This window comes from Anastrepha obliqua, chromosome 4 (assembly GCF_027943255.1).
Source record: "Anastrepha obliqua isolate idAnaObli1 chromosome 4, idAnaObli1_1.0, whole genome shotgun sequence".
NCBI classification, from domain to species: Eukaryota; Metazoa; Arthropoda; class Insecta; order Diptera; family Tephritidae; genus Anastrepha; species Anastrepha obliqua.
Genome location: NC_072895.1, coordinates 113,692,550 through 113,714,821, shown reverse-complemented (window position 1 = coordinate 113,714,821; position 22,272 = coordinate 113,692,550). Strand labels below are relative to the sequence as shown.

Below are 22,272 nucleotides of genomic sequence, written 5' to 3'. Positions count from 1 at the left end.
GAATTTTAGACTTATTCATAACTGGCCATGTGTGTGGAATGGGCATGTGTGCCAAATTTTTCTCTTCTGCTTTCACGCATACATTAGCGGCAGCGTTGCTAGCTGCGTGAACTCTTCATTTTACTGGAATTCGGTTTGGTGCGGATAATTTGAGAAAGTACTTAGTTGGAGTTGGACGCGTGAGCGAGTTCTCACCATTGTCTCATAAACCTGTAAACTGCGTTAAACGTTCAAGTTTATAGGAAATGCGCATTTCGCAGAATTTGAAAGTTCGTCTCCTAGAACCGAAGAGGGGTTCATGCAGGGTGATGTTTCTTTCTTTCAGTTGGTTTGTTTTTTCTTTCGTTCTGGTTGCTTGAATGTTAAAGTTGCAGGCGGGGAATTCGTTTGAATTTTGATATTCAAATTGCCCAATTGCCACACAAATCTTTAATTAGCCAAAAGGGATTTATGTACATATGTATGTATGTAAATACACAATGACAAATCAAAGCAATTCCTTTTACATTTTTTCTATAATAAACACAACGAATGTCTTCCCCCCCGTACATACATATGTACATATATAGTAAAAACTTTTGAACTAACTTTTTCGGTAGAATCAATACAACTTTTTTGTTTCACTTTTTATTAAATGAAAAAAAAAAACAATGTCGGTAAGTCAATCAAATCACTGCCTTTATGTGCCAAATTCATAGTAGAATATTGAAGATGACAGTATCTGACCAACTATAGGGGGCTTTTTAGCTGCATGAGAACTATTGATGTCAATAGCTATGTTTTGACAGCTGAGAATGGCAAATCGTGTTGACGTTTCTGTTCAATATGGTATGGCAGGTCATCATGAATTGTTCAACGCCAAAACAATGCTTCCAAATTGTGGAAATTTAATTTGAAAAAAATAAATCTGCTCCCAAAGCTCATAGAGCATTTGCGGACTTCATTTCTTTCGAAATGAGGAAGAAGCTGACTTTACGGTGAACAGTGCTGATCGAAAGAAGGTTTGTAAATTATTACTACTATTTTTTAAATCGTTTTTGAACACCCAATATAAAAATATAAAAATAAAAATATTTAACTTGCATTTCTTAGAAAAATTTTGAATTTGAAACTCCATGCTATGCACGTCTGAATTCTTTATTGAGCTACTGAATGTAGTATGGAAGTAGTTATGCAATAAATGCTCAAACTTATAGATCTTTAAAAACAGAACTGAACTCCTTCACAAATTCTTAGCCTGTGATTTATCTTCGTCCAAGTCTAATTTTATAATATTCTTTAACGAATAGGAAGCACCATTTTCTTTTCCGAAAGTTACCGTTACATGCGAAATGAGCGTGGTTATTGACCGACTCATTTTCAAAACTCACCTACCTTGTATGCCAATGATGGAAAGAATACTGAGATGGCGCCCGTTACTTTGCTCTCAGCAAATTTATCAATGAGTGACGTCGTATTAGCACCAGTATGGCCAGATTACCATTTTCGTAACTTAATTTAGTTTTTTTTTTCTTATTAAGTCTCGGAGTTTTAGTTCTTTCTTCATGACATTTTTCTAGCCTGTTCTAATTAAAATTTAATGCTTATAATTTTGTAATATATAATTTTTTTTTAATTAGTTCAATATTTCAATCAGTTTGATTTAGCTTTACTTTATTTTAACATCTAGTCGCATTGCCCGCGATTGCTGTTGTTGTTGGTGTTCTTCTCCTTTCAACAGTCAAATCTCTCTCTCGCTACTGCAGTGCTGTCTAGCTTTAGATATAAAAACACACTAAAATGTCCATTTAAAGAAAAGAAAACACCAACTTTTTATTAAATTACTTAAAGAACTTTGTATGCGTGACAAATTGTCTTTAAAATGTGCATTTTTTTAAATAAATGTGTTATGGTTATGTACAATTTAATTTATGAGTTTTTTGTTAAGAAAACTACTTTTGACGTGATAACGTCTTATAATTCGATTTAGCCGGCTGCACGCACGAAAAAATGTGTCGTTATCTTGCTCATTCGTCGTTATCTTGCTCATGTGTCGTTACCTTCTCTTGAACTGCAAGCGAGAGCGCGGAACGAACGACAAAGAGCACAAGCGGCCCCCGCGATCGGCAACGTTCGACATCTGGCTCTCTCCTACTTGAGTGAGCATATATGTATATGTATGTATATGCGCATATGTATATAAATTCACATATTTGTATTTACATATGCCTTCTTCCTGTGTGCATGGTAATGAACCATTTATCTGTTAAGAAAAGGACGATGATAGGCAATGAAAGGGGGTGTTTCGAGTGTAAAGTGTCTTGAAAAAGGCAAATCGATGATGTTGCCTCTTAGTGTTGTTGACTTATTAACGTCTGATGCACAATCGAAATTGAACATATCTTTCATGAATTTGATAAATGTTTCGTCATTTTTCACGTTTAAGTAAATGTAAATTGACCTATTCCATTGCCATTCCATTTACCTCCTTCTCTATATCCATACAAAATAACGATCAAACAAATTTTTTTTTTTTTTGCCTCCTTTATTAATTACACCTGTCGTATGACACTAAGTAATTCTTTCTGCAGCTTGGATTTTATAACATTAATCATTATCAATATTACATTTGGGTTAAGTTTTTGTGTGAGTTTACAAGTGTAGGTATGTGCATAGCTTTAAATTATTCTAATCATCAGCTGAGTTGGGGTTGGTCGTTTGAGCCGCCTAGAGTTTGCCCTTTCTGCTGTTGGGAGTTGTCGCATGTCATTATTGGAATGGTTCATTAAACGGACAATATGATTTGTGCTGCGTTTGCGGATGATTTCTGCTACTGTTTCGATGTTGAGATCGCGATGAATGTCTTCGTTTGGGATGTACCAAGGTGCATTGGTTATAGTTCTGAGTATTTTTGATTGTAGTCGTTGAATAATGTTAATGTTACTTTTGCTTGCAGTACCCCAGATTTCTATGCCGTATGCCCAGATTGGCACAATCACAGTTTTGTATATAAGTATTTTATTCAGCAATGACAGTTTCGAGCGCCTGCCAAGTAGCCAATATAGTTGTCGGAATCTGTTTTTTACCTCATTTCTTTTCATCGTAATATGTTCTTTCCAGAGAAGTTTGGAGTCAATAGTCATTCCAAGGTATCTTGCTTTGGTGTCTATTGGGATTTGTGAGTGATTTATTGTCAGATTCTTGTGTCTTACTTTCTTGTTGGAATAAACTACATGAATTGTTTTGCCACTATTGATTTGTATACCCCAAGCATTAAACCATGTTAGTGTTTTGTTCAAAATTTGTTGTAACTTGTTTTTTGCTGCTTCTAAGGTTTTATGAGTTGCCAATAGGGCAGTGTCATTTGCAAAGGTTGCTATCATGTCGATACTTGCAGGCAGGGGAATATCAGCTGTGTACAGCCCATATAGTACAGGCCCTAGTACACTGCCCTGAGGTACACCGGCTTCCATGAGTTGAATATTAGAGTACTTGTCTCTATATTTCACACTAGCAAACCCGGCCCCCTTCGCTGGGCACACTAAAATAGAATAGATATGGTTTAGAACAGAAAAGATATGGTTTTCATATTATTTATTTCTTTAATCTTTCTTCAAGCGCTTTGGCATAAACAATATTTTTTGTTTTTCTATTTGTTTTTGAATAAATATAAAATATATATAAAATATAAATTGAAAATCAGGAAAAAAGAAGATTGTTTTTAAATTTCAAATCAACGCATATGAATAAACAATCGTCTTTTTTCCTGATCATCCATGAATTTTTCGTTTCAATTTATATGTTTTATTAAGGATTGAAGCTTTTTTAACCATTATCCATTTATATTTTTCAAAAAAAAAACGAAAAAAATTGTTTTTTCCACGAACACATAATTTCATTCGGATTTCACATTAAATTCTCAAATTTCGTAAGAAACTATTCACTGTTTCAAAATCCACTCCAAAAAAATACACAAACAATTTTTACATGTTGCACTTACGTTTTTTCCTTATGGCATCCAAATCAGAAAGAAATATTGACACATTGTAACTCACACTGTCAATTTGACAGTTCAGTTCCGCCCCAAGCGTTAAAAAAGTAAGCGACATTATGGCTGGCTCAAAAGAACGCTGTACCCATTGCCACTGCTCCGAATTACAACCAAACTTTACGAAACCCATTTTCAATACTTACTTAAAAATGTGCATAAGTTTGGTTTAATTCGGTGCAAAGACACGGCGGGTCCACATTTTGGCATATATTTCGAGACCCTAGTCATCAATAGGTATGAAAATTACCCCGTATTAAAGCACTTATCAACAGCTTTCATTTGATACCCATATTGTACATACGCAACCAAAGGTTACCCGGGTCCACGTTTTGACCTATATCTCGAGGCCCCAGTCACGGAGCGGCATGAAAAATACTCTGGACTAAAGCATTCACCAACAGCTTCCATTTGATACCCATATTGTACATACACAACCAAAGGTTACCCGGGTCCATGTTTTGACCTATATCTCGAGGCCCCAGTCACGGAGCGGCATAAAAAATACTCTGGACTAAAGCATTCACCAACAGCTTCCATTTGATACCCATATTGTACATACACAACCAAAGTTTACCCGGGTCCACGTTTTGACCTATATCTCGAGCCCTATTTCCAAAATAAAATATAATCCATGTTACTCGTGGATGATGTAGCTTTCGAATGGTGAAAGAATTTTTAAAATCGGTCCAGTAGTTTTTGAGCCTATTCATTACAACCAAACAAACAAAGTTTTCCTCTTTATAATATTAGTATAGATAAAAGAATCTGTTTGCTAAATAGCTTTTCATTAACAAATAGTAGTCGAGTGGAAGATACTGTTTAAGTTTAAATATTAAACCCTTGTGCCACACGCTGTCGAAAGCTTTCGCTACATCAAGATACACAGCAACACATGTATTTCTTTTGTCAATTTCTGATAATATTTTATTTGTTACTCTATGTACCTGTTCTATTGTTGAGTGTTTTCTACGAAATCCAAATTGGTGTGAGGGAAATAAGTTTCGCGCCTGTAGTATGGGGTCAAGGCGGTCAAGTATAAGCTTCTCAAAAAGTTTAGATAATGATGGTAATAAACTAATTGGTCTGTATGAAGAAGCTTCAGAGGCATCTTTATTAGGTTTGGGTATTGCGATGATTTCAGCAACCTTCCAAGGCAGTGGAAAATACTTCATTCGTAATGCTGAGTTAAATACATTTCTTAAGTACAGAGTTGCTTTGTTAGGTAACTCCTTTAGAATCCTTCCTGTGATTCCGTCATATCCTGGGGATTTATTTACGTCAATTTTTGTCTCAATTGCTATACGAATTTCTTTTGAAGTTATTTTCTTGATTGGTATATTATATTTATGTTATTTGTGTGGTGGGCATGAAATTCAGAATTGTCAATGTCTTGGTTGTTATGTTGATTTGTAAATGTTTTTTCAAAATGATCAGCGAGTATTTTTGCTTTTTCTTTTGGTGTTTTCGCCCAAGAATTTGTACTTGTCCTTAGAGGGGACATAACTGCGTTTTCGATTTTTTTGCAGGCCTTCCATAGTGTATAGTTTGTAGCTCTAGTAGCTCCCAGTGATGCGATATATTTTTCAAATTTTTCGTCCTTGTCCACTTTTAATATATCTTTAATTTCTTTTGCTGCTATATTCAGCCTTTTTTTGATATCTGGTGAGCGTGTAGATTACCATTGTTGCCTTAGTTTTCGTTTTTCTCTAATTTTTTCCAAGATTTTATGGGGTAATTTGTGTTTGTTGTTACTCATCTTGATTATAGGTGTGGAAGTTGTTGTTGCATACACTATACTGTCATTGAAGTATGCGATTGCGGAGTCTATTTCTTTTTTGCTCTTTAGGGGGACTTTTATGTTAAGGCTTTGCTCCATAATTTCACGAAAATAGTTCCAGTTCGTATAATTATTGTAAAATTTATGTGTCTTGTAGTTTAGGATAGGACTGGTTTCATAGCTTAAGAATATTGGAGAATGGTCAGATGAGAGGTCAAAGCTTGGATTTATTTCCAGTTGCTCACTTTTAATATCTTTCGTAATATAAAAGTTAATTAAATCAGGTCGCTTCCGCATATCAGTTGGCCAGTAAGTTGGTTCTCCAGAGCTTAAAAAGTCACTTTTATTTTCTATTATTGCATCGTAAAGATTTTTTCCTTTCGTGTTTGTTATTCTGGATCCCCATAAGGTATTCTTTGCATTGAAATCTCCGCCTGCAATAAAACGGCCTTCAAGAGTTTTAAGAAAGTCAAAGTATAGTGTCTTAGAATTTTTATGTTTAGGGGGGCAGTATATGGCAGAAAGGGTTAAATGACCACTAAAGTCCTCAATTTGTATAGATGTCGCTTGCAAGTAGTCCTGTCTATAGTGGTTCACATCAATGCATTTAATGTCTTTGTTTATAATTACTGCCGTTCCACCATGTGGCTTGTCATCAGGGTGATTGGTGTGATAAATAATATAGTTAGTAAAGTGGTGCACAAATGACTTGCTTATTACAAAGCAACAAGTCACACATTGCATGTGACACTGTTTGTGAAGACAAAAAGCAATGTAGGCACACAACTTGAACAGCAACGAAGAAAAACCGTCGTCAACAAGCAATACTACTTCGGTTCTATCGACAGTGCACGAATTGCACGACGCTGCTTATATGCTTGCATGGCAATGGTAGAAAAACATTCTCATACAAGCTTTGCCGAAAGACATCAAGTACAATGTGTGAATTGGTGTCATATGTATGTATGTACGTAGTGTGTATTAGCACACCTTCGAGATGTATGAAAATTGCAAACATACACATTTCTTCGTTCCCCGCGCACTTTTGCGTATTAAGGGGAAAATATTAATAAATAACGGTAAACTTTCGATGAATAATTTTTAAAGCTAGAAGAATATTTGCAGGCAAAGTGTAAGTTACATTAAAATATTAATCAGAATTTAATTTTTATTCTACAAAACCATCATACCAAACATTAACTGCCTATTTGATTTTAAAATATCAGGAATTCATGTAAGTAAATAATCCACATTTGACACAATTCACTTGTTTGAATTGAATTGTTTTTCATTGCCTTTCAGTGTCATTGCTTTTCTTGCTATCTTGCCGAAATATGTGTGTTGTGATAATGCTGAGAGAGAAACAAGTCATACAAAAGCATGATTTGGTTTTCTCTCTAGCTGCTATTGCCTGTTACTGTTAGTTGAGAACAAAACACTGCATTGTTGTGTGAATTTAGCAAATGACTTGAAAGCACATATATGTCGACTTGTGCACCACTTTAATAGTTAGGAATGTTTAAATAGTTTCTATCTGTGAAATGTGTTATTGTTTTTTAGGAATGTTTTTAGTTCCAGTGCATGTTGGCTTAGACCGTTAGCGTTCCAAAGGACAATTCTTAATTTATCTTGATCGTTCATTAAATTTAGCGCAAAATAACGTGATCATGTTTATCATTGCAGACATTTGTGAGATTAATTGTTTCATCATATCTTTCAATTCTAAAATTTCTTTGTTTTCCGTTATAGTTGCTGCAATAGATTGAGCATCATTTTTAGTGTTTATGGCTGTTACTTGAGCGTAAGATAAATTTGGTGTTGTAGTACTGTGTTGGGTTGTCACATTGTCTAGTGTAGTTTGTGATGCAACTTTTTCTTGTGTGTTTGTAATTGTGGTGGGATTTTTGTGTCTGAGACTTGGAAATTGCTGTATTTTTAATGATTTATAAATCATGCATCCCTTGTAATTAGCTGTGTGGTTTTTACCACAGAGAGCACATTTTATTTCGATCAAACAAATAAAATTAAAATTTTGTTTTGAAAATTGTATTTGTAAATCAGTATTTTCTTATGACGTTATCACGTTAAACTGACGACCTCTTTTTTGCTATATTTGAGGTTATGTAACAAGATAAGGTACTCTTTTTGTTAAAATGTCCGTGTGGTTTCTTCAGTATTTTCTGGTATTTTGTTGCTTATTTTTACCATGAATACACCCTGTGTCCAGGCATTCCCACTAAGGATTGAGGGCCGGAAGAAATGATTACACCATTATGGTTTTAATTCGCATTCAGTAAATTCAAACGCTTTTTAAAATGTGTAAAAAGGTTCTCAACGTTGAGAAGAGTTGAGAGAAGATTTAATATTCTAACTAACCTTAAAAGGAGAAAAAATTTAATTTTCAATTTTAAAATATCAAATTTTATAAGAATCAATAAATTTTCATTAGCACTAAAATATTTTCACAGAGTGACCTTTTTAACATTATTTTCTTTACTAATACAGGTTTTTTTTTGCTTACAGTTTCGGCATTTTGATATGTACATATTCCTTTATATTATGTTCACACAGCACTTAATTTGCTCTCCCATTCGTAATTGCTCGGTGTCTTCCCTAATTTTTATCGGGAATTCATCGAAGTCAGCTGTTAACTCAAAACGAAAAAGTAGACCAAAACAAAGAAACAAAGTGAACAAACGCTGAATATTAACCAGCAAAAGTAATTTTATAATAATGGAGGCAAAAAAATAAATTGTGAAACAAAACTATTTGTCGATGTGCTTGTTGGCTACCTTAAGAATGGAGGAAGAGATACCGCGCCCTCACATTGTGCATTTTTGTTTTCATCTCCCACACAGAGTAGACAACGTGTTGGTTCTGCATCTCCGATTTCTGAAAGAATGTGCCCATTTACACGAGGAGACATCTGGAAGGGAAACTTTTTGTTCGGGGGCGAAGGACGGCCGCGGAAGAGAGAAGGGAATATGTCTCCTGTACTGGCGACACGCTTTGCTCTTCTTATTCGTATTTCCAATCTTAAAGCAATTTTTGACAGTTGCTTCATTTGTTTTCTTCTTTTGTGGGAGAAGGTTTTGAGTTATGTGTTGGTTTTCAAGCAAACGGAAGATAACAAAGATGACAAACATCCGAACACTGCTTGGGAAATGCACGATTATTTTTGCTAGTACAGTAGGTATAATTTAAAATATGATAGTTATGGGACATGTTTATGTTGAATTCTAATTTTCCCCGCATTTCTAGATACTCAAGTTAATTTTAAGTTAATTATTTATGTATGAAGTGTTTTTAATTTAATTTTTTTTATTCAAGTACAACAACTTATAAATATATTTAAATAAAAAGCAACAAATTATTTATTATTTAACCAGTTTGCATTTTTCATTCATATATTTAAGAAGTTGTTGACGAACGTTTTCCGCTTTACATGTAAGCGCGTGCGAGAATACATCCGAACCAGACGATGCTAAAGCATTAAATGTCAAAATGTTGCCGAAAACAATTTTGCCCGTGTGGCCGCGAATGAGACATGAAAAGAGAATTTCCAGTGTCTCCCTTCCAGATGTCTCCGTGTGTAAATCGGCTCTAAGTGATTAATACAAAGAAAAAGAAATTATGTGGGATTGCGGTTATTTTTCGATAATATTTTGCGATCCCTTTTGGACGGTGAATTAATTTCGTACAAAGTTTACTACGTCAGAAATAAATTATTAGGGGCCTTAATTAAGTCATAGTAAAACGAAAACGGGTGGAAAATTCTAAAAGTATTTGCTCCGCTCGCTTAAAGACGCGCTGTTTGTGCGCTTAGGCTTTACAACAGTATAAATATGGATAAACTACTTGAGGCTATTGAAATTTTGGAACAATCTAGCATCGCAAAAAAACGGAGTTCTTGGTTTACGGAACGAGTGTTCACACAAAACATACAGCATCACATTTGGGATCGTGAGTCCGGCCTTAATCGCTATAACAGGCGCGGTCGTATACCTGAACTAACGCACACTCTTGAATTTTACAAAAGTATTACACCCAGATTAAGTATATTGGGTGTTGGCTCTTCGTTGGGATTCATATGTAGGTTTTCGCCGGATGGTAATCTGCTAGTGTGCATCTCATGTGATTTCAACTCCGTTTGGGTACACAAATATAAGGGTGTGCATGCAGTATTAGAATCAGTGCACGGTGTAAAAGACGAAGGTGTCAAGGCTAGTGCTGATACTGGCCGGTTACTCAATGAAAAACTGTTTCATCTACTTTGGAATATACCACTCTTTGCCGCAAACAATACGCATTGGGTTGTAATCCGTGACTTTTGCCTTTTTGTCGAAAATGGTCGTTATGTGTTAATGGCTGCCAAGGCCTGCAGCCATGGCCGTCATTTTACGCGCGAAGACTATCTCAATTATCCAGATTTATTTGACGACGTTGAAATGTTTGATTTTACATTGTTTGTGATCGATTTAGTAAAGGGCCGCATCAGCGATGTATATCAATTTCGCGATTATGTGTTTGTGACGACGCATTATGGTATCTCAATTATGGGAAATAAAGTGGCGATTTTATCATTTTGTCGCCAAATTATCGAAGTATTCGAACTGCAAGATGGAAAACTTGTTAGCCAATTTGTAGTTAATAGGGAGCAAGAAACGTTGAGAAGAGAGACACTAATAAGTGCCCTACATACAAATGGAGTGCCGGAGCCAATGATAAAAGGATTACTGTCGCAGATAAAACAAAAGTGTTTCGCTAGCATGTACAGGGAGATAATCGAGTGTCATGAAGGGAGGGAGAGGCAGAAACGTTTGCGTCAATTCTACAACGAATTTAATGTGGTAAGCATAATTATACTTAGTATACCTACATACATATGTATATGCTCGTTCATTTTTTACAAAGTTTTCTATTTTTTAGTATGATCATATGAAAATGGCAAAATCGCAGTTCATTAATGAAGATACATTGTTTATACGATTTGAAGCTACAAAAATGAGGCGATATGTTTTAATTAACTCAGGTCAGGTATCCGTGGAGGAGCTTCCTAACTTCAAGTTGTACGTATTTTACTCGCTATCGGAAGACAAAGTTTTAAAATGTTATCACAATGACTCTGTGGAACTGTTCAATATTCGTAAAAACTTTTACGACAGCTTTCGAACTGATCGATCATTGCAGACAGGCCGACCAGCGTCAACGCTAAGCAATAATATATATTTTCGTTCAGGATATGATATGTGCGTATATACATTTGCATTTGTTTCTTCTATTCCCTTCGCAAAATCTATTTCTTATATTTATGGTAGATGTACTGCTATTTAATTAACTCTATAGTGCATTTACACGGTTTTTGTCTTTTTTATTCCATTAGTTATTTTAAAGAGCTGGGCGATGAAAAACTTGCTGCTGAGCGTCTAAATCCCTCATTGCCAGTAAATTGCCAAACCACCATTTGTTCACCCTATTTTGACGGCAACATGTTTAAATTTGATGATCGATACATATCACCAGCGATGCAACCAAAAAAAATTTCCCCGAAGCCAATACGTTTTAGAGATCGTTATACGTCTGTAATGAAGTTTCGCCTGCATATGAATATATCCCGCATCAATAAGACTAGATGTCCACAATATTGTTCTTTTATTTTCCATCCATATGAACCGTTTATAATAAGTATACAGCGGATAGATCGAAATTATGTTGTTAATTTTCATTTGTATTGTGAAAGCACTGTTGTTCCACCCGGAAAGAGAATTTACAGTGAGCATTTCTTTGTAGACGATGAAGACAAGGTGAACAAGGTAAAAACATTGTGAATGCAATATGTGATGCAAACAAGAAAGATAAAAAAAAATACTGAATATGGTAAAACTTTTTGTAAAAACAACGTAGTACAATTACTTGACAAAAAACATAGATACATTTTAGAATATACAAAGAGAAGAGGGGCAAGTAGTACGAAAAACATACTTCCATTTAAAATTTTTTCTTCTTGACATTTTGTTAACGAAAACTGATAATGTTTAATTATATGTAGGTATAAAAATTTTAATAATTTATATATTTATATTTATATAAAAGTATTTCGAAAAAAGAATCCTTACTGCAAACCATGTAAAATTTGCTTGTAAGTAGTTTTTTGCTTCTCAATTGTACCTCAGGGAAATAAGTATACATACATACATACATATGTGCATTAACTTAATTTGAAATAAAACTACTAGAAGTGGTCCTTCGTAATAATGATAAGTAACAAAAAAAAAAAAAACGGCCTTATTTCTGCATGTTGAAATAAAAATCAAAAAAATAATATTAAACCCTCTTAGAAAATAAGTGTATGTACAAAATGATATATTCTAAATTAGTATTAAGTTTTATTTCTTTATTATAAATTCTGTGTTTACTAAACCTTACAGACTAGTAGTGAATTGTGTTAGTTGTAATAACTTATTGGTTAACTACAACCAATTTTTTATAAATAAAAAGATCTAATCTTGGACACAAACAAAGATCTCGGCATAGCAAATTCGGTATCAAGGGAGGTACAAATTTTATTAAGTTCAATAAATACTCTAATAGTAGGGGCAAATTCAAAGTAATTATATTTAAATACAACTTGAAAAGGATAATATAAACGTAGCATTCCACTATGGACGTTGAAGCTTATCTGCTCAAGAAGAGTTGGACACTCAAATAAACCATTAATAGCATTCCATAGATATAAACATGAAAGATTAAGTGGTACGCCCATTTGAAAGGGGGTTCAGCTCTATGATCAAGCAACACCAGTAAGAAAAGCGAAACGCAAAAATTATGTAGGACTCATTTCATTAGATAACATTTCACATTAATTACCGTTTTTCAATAAGTATAAAAACATGAAAAGTATTTTTAATGATCTTTAATAATGATGTAAAATTCCCGAGTTGAAAAATATCCTCTGGTATTCATCAATTCATATATGATATCCTTCCAGCATGTCATCGCTACTCTTGCAGCGCCGCCATCTCTACGTATTTACCCTTTGACAACGTCGTTATATATCGTCCCCTTAGTATTAAAATAGCCTATAAATTTTTTGATGTTTTGAGAAAATGAATTTCAAACTTTTTGTCGAAAGTAGCTCTCACACAAATCTCGTTATGTCTGTAAATATTTATTATTTTTTGACTGACGTTTTGACCCACTTTGTGGAACTAGAATTTGACAAAATTTTGACCACATATAAAATCGACGATGGAGAATCCAAAAATTCAATAAAAAAATAATAGCCTATGAGCACATAGGCTATTGTTATACTAAGGGGACGATATGTCATCTTGCTACGTGTAATGGGCTCGTTACAATGGGCAACGAATTCGACTGATAGCTAAAAAGATTACGTGCTTTTGAATTGGAAACGCCAATTACACATCGTACGCTATGCCGGCATGCACGCAGAATGACAACTTTCTACTCGTTTCCACGGCAGTCGGTTCTACGTTACGGAAACGACCCGGATTTATATCCGGCCAAGGATTGCCACTCCAGCCATAGATAACACTCCGGCAGCATACCCCGTATGTAAGAATGGGGAATGTATATGCTGCTACAACAACAACAACTTTCTACTTTTGTCGTACGGCAAGTCGGTCGCAAACGACGAATGTTTAAAGAAGAACAACTTTTAATCGCACAAAATTTTATCGGTATGGTTTTTTATTCGATCAAATTAAATACAAGGAATAAATGAAAAATATATCGCTTAAAAAGTGTCAAGTAAAAATGATCGATATTGGAAGCAAAAGTATCGTATCCAATTTAGTGTACCTACTTTCTAGCAGCTGTTCTTGTTAAACAGTGAAGTGGTAAAAGTGACGAAAAATAGATACTCATAGGTATTTCTTACTAATCCAGCCAACACTCGTTACTTTCGTAGTGTTAGTTTTGATACAATCAAACACTTGCATTTTAAAATGTGTTTACAGGAAAAGCTGTTTACATGATTGAAGCGAAGCAAATTTATCGAAATTAGCTGCCTACCCAAAACGAAAGAGTAAACTAAAATAAAATTTACAAACGGTGACTATTAACCAGAAGAAGTTAATTGTTAATAATGAAAGTAAACAGAGATATTGTGAAAAATGAACGCCTCAAGAATTGAAATTTTCTTCTAGTTTCTTAAACAGTAAGTTTCCAATAATACGTTCACATATAAGTAGATGATGTACTTTTTCGTGCTTAACTCTCAATCCGTAATTAAAAAGCGAGATTTCCCATACAAAATTTTTCTCTCAAAATATGAGATCCTAGATAATAACCTTACTTTTTGACATACAACCCTGTGTTTTCTGTGTAATAGATCATTATTTTTACGCGTGTAAAGAAAAACGTCAAAGTAACAACTAAATAAAATAGATGCTGGCAAAGAAAACAAGTTTGTAGACATAATTCTAATAAAATGTTTGTAAGGTATTATTATCTATGCATTCATATAACAGAAAAATCATGTATCCGTAAACGCTTTGTCCTCTTATTACTTATTATAAAAAGTTATATTGAATTTCGAATGCCTATTGCTGCCATAATTTTTTGAAACCTCCGTAAACATCGTGTACGGATTTTCTCAAGCTGTTCATTATTAACAGCCAATTGCGCAATTAAATTAGCTATTCCTTCTCTTTGTGTTTTCTTTATATCGTTAATAATAATTAAACAGTGTTATTTAGCGGACATAGCATCGAGATCATCATAATGAAAATGGTAATGGTTAATTTGTATAAAAATGTGTATTGAACTTTTATTATATGACTGTTACTTATTTGCAGGCTATGGTACAAAGGTGAATCACAACAAACCATCGCCTTGATGATATCGATGTAGTTAAAAGAAGTAAACGTTCATTTGTACTCTGGGAACTGTTTTCTTCTCTCACAGTATAAACATATTGCGTTGTATTGATTAGTTTATCTAAGCGAATTGGCAACTATACGACCGAAATTATTTTATGAGTAACGTTTTGGTACTTCGAGTGACACGTTGTAATCGTTATCCGGTAACGAATATTTTTCGGTTTGCCACAGCTCTAATAAGCACAACAGCTGTTGTGTTTTTGTTCTTTTCATTTTATAAACGCGGAAAACAATTTCTTTCTAAGTATTCAAATTGTTTTTAAAAGTGTCTATTGCTTTGTTATTTGGTATTAAATCGGGATTTATAAATTGTGATGTGATGGATGGTGATAGATTCTTGATTGAAGAGCTATCTAGCAATGATGTATCTGAGCTAGAATTGTCGGAATTCAAAGAAACTGAACCAATAAAGGTTTTGGATATAATAACACCAGATAACTCCAAGCCCTCGAACACCACCCATGTTAGCAGTAATGATGGAGCTGCTATGTCAAAACAGGCTCCTAGCTACAACGCCATTGGTGGTGAAGGGGAAGCTGCACTGATCAAGCGTTTTGTGCGCGGTGAAGTCGACTTCCCGGATTATTATACTAAATTAGAGCCGGGCGAAGAAGAAGAGGATGATGTGGATAAAGTCGAGTTGGAGGCACTCGAACAACAAAAATATGATATTGACATGAAGCATTCAACGTCACAAGAAGTGACGTCCGAACCTCGGGTACATTCCGCCGGCGTTGTTGAACGTAAAGCGGTAGACACGAGCCTGAATGAGCCTAGTTGGCGTGGGGGAGCTGGTGCTAGTGGTAGTAGTAGCAGCACACCCCGTCGTCGTACGGTACTCAATGCAGCACTGCAGGGTCTCATGGGTGAAGCGAATTTAAGTTATGCACGGGGCCAAATTGATATAGCGGAGAAAATATGTTTGGAGATTATACGACAGAATCCATTGGCGCCCGAACCTTTTTTCACTTTGGCTGAAATCTATGAGACACGCAATACAGAGAAGCATTTGTATTTTCTAACTCTTGCCGCACATTTGAATCCGCATGATCGGGATCAGTGGATACGTATATCAGAATTGCATATAGCGCAGGGTAATTTACAACGTGCACGCGTATTTTACACCAAAGCGATAAAAGTGAGTTGGCTTATATTACATATATATATTATTTTTTTTTTTTAACTTAATTTTTTACTTTCCAAAAATGTATCGTTCAAAGGCAATGCCTAGAGATTATGATTTACGCTTGCGTAAAGCACGCTTGCTAGAGCTGATGGGTGAGACCCATCTGGCAATGTTGACTTACTTGAAAATGTTACCACACGTACCGCGCACGGAGGCAGATCTTTGCCTAATGACAGCTAAAAATGTTGCACGCCATTTTCACGGCATCTCAAAGCATGCGATTGCGCTGGAAGCTATGGAAAGTGCTTATCAAGAGTGTGGCGATCATTTCACATTGGAAGATCTCAATCTCTATATGGACTTACTTATATTTAATAAGGCTTACGCTCAGGTATTGCGTTGTTTGCGCGCGCGTACCTCACTTGAACTGGAAACGGAGCGCGAGAGTAATTTAGAGTTGATTTTCTTTTGTGTCATACCAGATGATTTTGTGCCCGACTTTCGTGCAAAGCTGTGTATTAGCCTTATACACTTGCATGCACATCATCTGCTCGGCTATCTTATACAAAATGTGCATGAGCACATTCCGCTGACAGACGAGCGTTTGGACTTGTACATCGATATTGCGGAAGCGCTTATGCAGGAGCATAAATATGCAGAGGCTATAGAATTGCTACGTCCTATAACAGATGGGGATACCATTGAGTGTCCCGCCTTTGTTTGGTTGCGTCAAGCCGAATGTTTACGCAATTTAAATCGCACAAACGAGGCGATTGAGAGTTTCACGCGCGTTGTGGAACTGGCACCGTTTTGTTATGAAGCGAAGTTTACATTGTCAGCGCTGCTTAAGCAGCAGGGACGTCACATGGAAGCAGTAAAAGCGCTTGAGCAATCTGGCGAAGGTAATGGTCAACCTCTAAACGCACGATTGCTCTATGAACGTTGTGTGATGTTGCAGCAAATCGGTGAAATCGATGAGTTTCTTGAAGTGGGGTATGTGCTGTTGGCACGCCATTCGATTAAATTGCGCAACCGCGAGGAAATGCTGGCGGCGGCGAACGGTGGAAGCTTCTACAACGCTGAGGGGCTCAAAGTGATACTGCAGATGCGCAATATCACAGAAGACACAGATAAGGCATTGCAGGTGAATATTTTGCTCAACTAAGTTTGTGTTTCTAAATTTTTTTCCTCTCTCTTTTTAGGAATATATGAAGATACCGCAAGATAATTCGGATCTCACAATTCAGGATGAATATCGGCTTTTTCTCGAGCTGATTCGCGTGGCCTTCGAGCATCGTAAATTCAGTTGTATTGAACGTCTCTGTTTTGGTATGGTGACCACAAAACGTTTCACCGCCTATCATATCGAGCTTGAACGCATTATAATACTCGCGTGTTACTTTAATGATAATTGCACGATTGCTTTTTCATATCTGCGTGAACTAATCTCCAAGAATACACACAATATCGGATTATGGAATCTACTGTCGTTATTGGTGCAAAAGGGACAGGATTTGCGTTACCATCGCTATGTCCGTCGACTGGTGCAGCGGCAGCCCACCGATCGTCAACTGCGTATTTTCCTAGCCCACTATCACCTCTTTTGCTGTTCCTATAAGTATGCATTAAATATTTATGTGCCACTTTTCAAAGAAAAACAATCGCCTATTCTTGCGCTCTGCATAGCTGTCATCTTCAATCAGTTGTCGCTGCAGCGCAAGGTGCTACGCAAAACTGCTGCTGTGGCACAGTCTATCGCTTTCGCTCAGAAATATGCTATATTACGCGCTGGCGCAGATTGGAATGTTGGTAATACTTTCACCAGATCTGACGATGATATTTCGTCAAGCCGGTGTAGTGCAGCAGAGCAGGAAATTTGTTACAATTTCGGGCGTATTTATCAACAGGCCGGTATGGTACATCTGGCAACGGAGTATTATGAGCGTGGTTTGGCAGCACGCCATCCCCTTATCGAGGAGAACGAAGAGTATTTGGGATTGCGACAAGAAATCGCATATAATTTGCATTTAATATATAAAGCAGCGGGAAACATGCGCAAAGCGCGTCAAATCCTCTATGAACATTGTGTTGTATGAAGACTGCGAAAAATAAAACGAAAGTGTGCAAAAATATAGACTAAACAAAACTAAAGCTGTACTACGTACATGAACGTGCGTACTTGAATAGGCGGGATATCACGTGACATTGGTGCGCTTATCAGATGTGAAAATCAATTGGTAGTTTGTGACTCTAATGCGTGCTACGACCTTTGGCATTCAAACCAGCCAAACGATCGCAAGGGTCAACTGTCCTAACAATCGCTGTCGCTAATCTGATTAATAACAATAATGGCTATCTCTTGCATCATACCATTTTCCCTTCGTCGTCTCGGTCGAAAGACCAGTCGACTTTATTTCCGGGAATCACCTATATTAACTTAAATAAAGCTAATTTGGTCGGCTTCGCGGAATTTACTCAGGACAACTTCATAGCCGCCGACAGACTCAAATTGACTCGTCCTAATTTTCCAGCGGAAACAGCTGTTTTAACAAACGAGCGTGACCACCTAAGCCAGTCCGATCCCGGGTTTCTCGTATAGAGAACCACAATTTGGATATTCGGCAAGTGGTAAATCAGCACAAGCGGACTAAATGGATAGAGCACCTGAAGATCTATAACTTTATCTCTGATGTGGTAAGGTTTGATCTACCATAAGGTGCCTGTCAAATCCGACGAAGCGCAATGACAGAGTGGAAATCAAATTTGGTGATTGTGTTTCGTCGGACCCGAATCGAAACGCGAGCTTTTGCAGCCGCCAATTCATGCTGCACCCGTCGATTGCCAGACGATATTTAAAAATATTTTGATAAAAACTGCAATAACTCCAATATTGCGACCCTGCGTGTGCTCGTCACACTCAATATTGCGATTCTGTAATTTTTTTGATGCCCTCAGCTGATTAGCTGCCGCAATATTGCAGAAGTTATTTCGCGTCGAACGTTTTATTTGAAAACATGGAAACAGAGATCTTATCTTCGTTTCATTTGAACGTAATTTTGGGTTAAAAACAATAAATAAACAATATTAAAATATGAGTACGGAGTAGTATTTATAAAACAAAAACCTACTCCTCGTATTCACATTGCTCGAACACAACCCATGTTTTCTTCATACTCAGTCATTTTTGTACATCTTTTCAAAAATATAAGCAGACCTATTAGGTCTGTTCATGTAAAAATTATCCAGTAATTTAATTTCCGAGAATTCGCTTTCAAAGCGAAAAATATCAAAAGCAGCACATGAATGCAAAATCAGTGACAATTTGCAGGTTTTGCGAGAAGCGGATTGAATTGTTGTCGGGAAAAATCACAAAAAATAAAATTTGAAGTGACCTACAATTTTACGCCGACTCCGAACGGCAAATAGTTTTTTTTATGAGAAGCTTTTTCATGGCGTAAATACACTCGGGTGATTGCTCGGATGGTTGCCATTGTCTGCCGAGGGGCGACCATTTATAGAAAAAAACTCTATCATTTTGCTGTTTCATGCATAGAATGGTAGTCACGCACCAACTTATTCGGCTAGGATGACCGCTACTCCGTATTAAATTAAAAAAAAAAATACCAGTCTAACGGTTAGACGCGATAGAAGTGAAACCTTCCGTAAAACAAACTGAGAGAGAATAAGACGAAAGCAGCATTAGGAGCGGGATAATTATAGGTTCATTATAATATTGCTATAAAGTTCATATTTTATTTTCTTCATTTTATTATTATTCATCCTCAATGTTTTCAATTTCAACAAATGATACGAGTGGCTTATGATAGCTAAAATATGATACAAATGCTTTGGTTTCGATGTTGTCAACATATCTTTGAAATAACGCGTCAATTGTAGTTTTTGATCGTGTTGTCGATTCAGTGCGATTGTTACACATTTTTAAATTGAATGTTGTATTGAGAAAGTCAATTAAAGGAACCGCTGTGTCCAATGCAAAATTTACGTTAAAATCGGCACTTAAAATCATTGGAACTTTATCGTAATCTTTTCTAAGTATCCGCGATACTTCTGGTGTATACTTTATTAAATTTTCGTGAATGAATTCCGTGATGCTATTTATTGCTTGATTCGGTGAAATATAAATTGCCACAATTAAAACTGTTTTTTTAGTTTTATTTTCTTTTTGTTTTTTGAAGTGAAAACTTCTTTAGAATCGTTGGGAGTGATTTGAGAAAAAGTGAAACGAAAAAAGCGACACTCTTGGCTACGAATATTACATATAAACGTAGCGACGAACTAAATAACTTTTAGGTCAGCGCCGACAGCATGGCACGATAGCCGAGCGGCTAGCAATGTGAGCTTCCGATCCAAAATTCTTGGTTCGACAACACGATCAAAAACAACAATTGACGCGGTATTTCAAAGATATGTTGACAACATCGAAACCAAATAATTCGTATCATATTTTAGCTATCATAAGCCACTCGTATCATTTGTTGAAATTGAAAACATTGAGGATGAATAATAATAAAATGAAGAAAATAAAATATGAACTTTATAGCAATATTATAATGAACCTATAATTATCCCGCTCCTAATGTTGCTTTCGTTTCATTCTCTCTCAGTTTGTTTTACGGAAGGTTTCACTTCTATCGCGTCTAACCGTTAGACTGGTATTTTTTTTTCTGTCGATATTTATGACACTTTTCTGCATTATTTTTCGGCATAATTGCGGTAAATATTTAAAAATGAAAATATTTACGAATATAAAAATACGGACGCAATACAGCACACGCGGTTGCTATTATGAGCGTCGTAACGCGTATATTACACATACGTACTAGCATACATACAAACATACATACGTATGACGCTTGAACTAAACACCAAAGCAAGTAATAGGCAGTGTAGTATACATACTACAATACCCACGCTAGTAGGCTCAGCTGTACGCAGCCACACACATATACGTATATCAACATATAACGCTTCGTAGTGTCGCTTTTTCGTTTCATCGAGTCTCAAATCACTCCCAACGATTCTAAAGAAGTTTTCACTTAAAAAAAAAATAAAGCAAATGAAATGCAAAATCGCGAGCTTAACATCCCATGACTTTATTTTGTCCACAATAATTTGTTACATTTCATCATCGCTGTCAGATGAAGAACATCCCTTTAGCAATTGTGTTTTTGTGGCTATCATAGCTTTCGTCATATTTTCCTTGCTTCCGTCCATGCATATATGGTATGTGTATATATATTGCTAAATTAGCTAATAACCAAGAAGTACAAACATAGGCCCCTATTATGAGTTACATTCGATCTTCGATATTCGTTGGTTGTCGAAGATCGAAAATCGAATGTCAATTTGGTATTATGAGCGGTGCAACCCTATCGAAATTTTCGTTGTTTACCGAATTTAGAGTCGAATGCAATTTTGCTTTCGATTGGGTACCGTATTGAAGGAAAACTTGTTAAAGTGTACGTTGTTTGCGATTATTTATGGTTTTATAGTAACCAAATAATAATTATATACTAATTTTGTTAATTTTATGTAGGTCGAAAGTCGTGAGTACCAAACAACAATTAGAAAGGCGAATCCACAATTCGCAAAAGGGATTTGCACCAAAGTTCAAGCAGCAAAAAAATGGGAGGAATTTACAATGGAGCTGAATTGCTTGGGACCACCAGTGAGAACGGCAGCAAAATGGATTAAGATTAATAATGGGTTTTTTTTTGTGATGTTTATAGAAATACATTTTTATTTTCCCTTGGCAGGTATGGGCTGAAATATGTAGAGGAACTCAAATACATATTTTTTTCGAATGACGAATAATTGAATAAAGAAAATGTATAACAAAAATAAAACAGAAACTGTGGCGTAAAGGTTTCTATTTAATACTTTTTAGATTTTTCTATAATGTTCTCAAAATTTCATTTCTTATGTTTTCTACTTCTCCGTTATTTGACTCCACTTCAATATCTTCAGCATTATTGTACACAGTGAGTTGAGCAAGTCCTAGCATACCTTCATTACCCATACTCAATTGGTACAATCCCTGAGCACAAAATCGCAGAATTGTGGCTAGCTTTAATATATTTGGAATGGATTTGGGTCGGGTGCACTGCTGCAACTGGTTTTCTGTACTGGACAGTAGGTTCATAAACGCCTCTTTAAATAATCTAAAGTTCTATAAAAATCTGTAAGGAAATTTCTGTAATAGGTATTAAGTACGTCAACACATTTTGAAAATTCTAAACTTACTCAGTGGAAGCCATTTCTAGGGAGTTGGATGCGCCCCTCAACTGTTTTCTACTTATAGCTAGTTCACTAATCTTTCATCGTCCGATGAATCGTCGAACCACAACTCCGTTGTACTCATTTTCACAAAAAATACTTTTTTTAACTTTTAAAAATGTTGTTAGCAAAGAATTTC

The 22,272-nt window shown here is 35.7% G+C and overlaps 2 protein-coding genes across 2 annotated transcripts; both read left to right on the top strand.

The window, feature by feature from the left end:
• Window positions 1-9,487: 9,487 nt before the first annotated feature.
• On the top strand, window positions 9,488-12,122 carry LOC129245669 (DET1 homolog). Its single transcript, XM_054883988.1, has 3 exons — window positions 9,488-10,657; window positions 10,737-11,056; window positions 11,191-12,122. Exons 1-3 carry the CDS (start codon window positions 9,653-9,655, stop codon window positions 11,633-11,635), a joined length of 1,770 nt encoding a protein of 589 aa, XP_054739963.1. The 5' UTR covers window positions 9,488-9,652; the 3' UTR covers window positions 11,636-12,122.
• A 2,778-nt stretch (window positions 12,123-14,900) lies between these two features.
• Window positions 14,901-18,125, top strand: LOC129245668 (general transcription factor 3C polypeptide 3). Its single transcript, XM_054883987.1, has 3 exons — window positions 14,901-15,848; window positions 15,931-16,980; window positions 17,039-18,125. The coding sequence occupies exons 1-3, from the start codon at window positions 15,030-15,032 to the stop codon at window positions 17,930-17,932; spliced, it is 2,763 nt and encodes a 920-aa protein (XP_054739962.1). The 5' UTR covers window positions 14,901-15,029; the 3' UTR covers window positions 17,933-18,125.
• The last annotated feature ends 4,147 nt before the right edge of the window (window positions 18,126-22,272 follow it).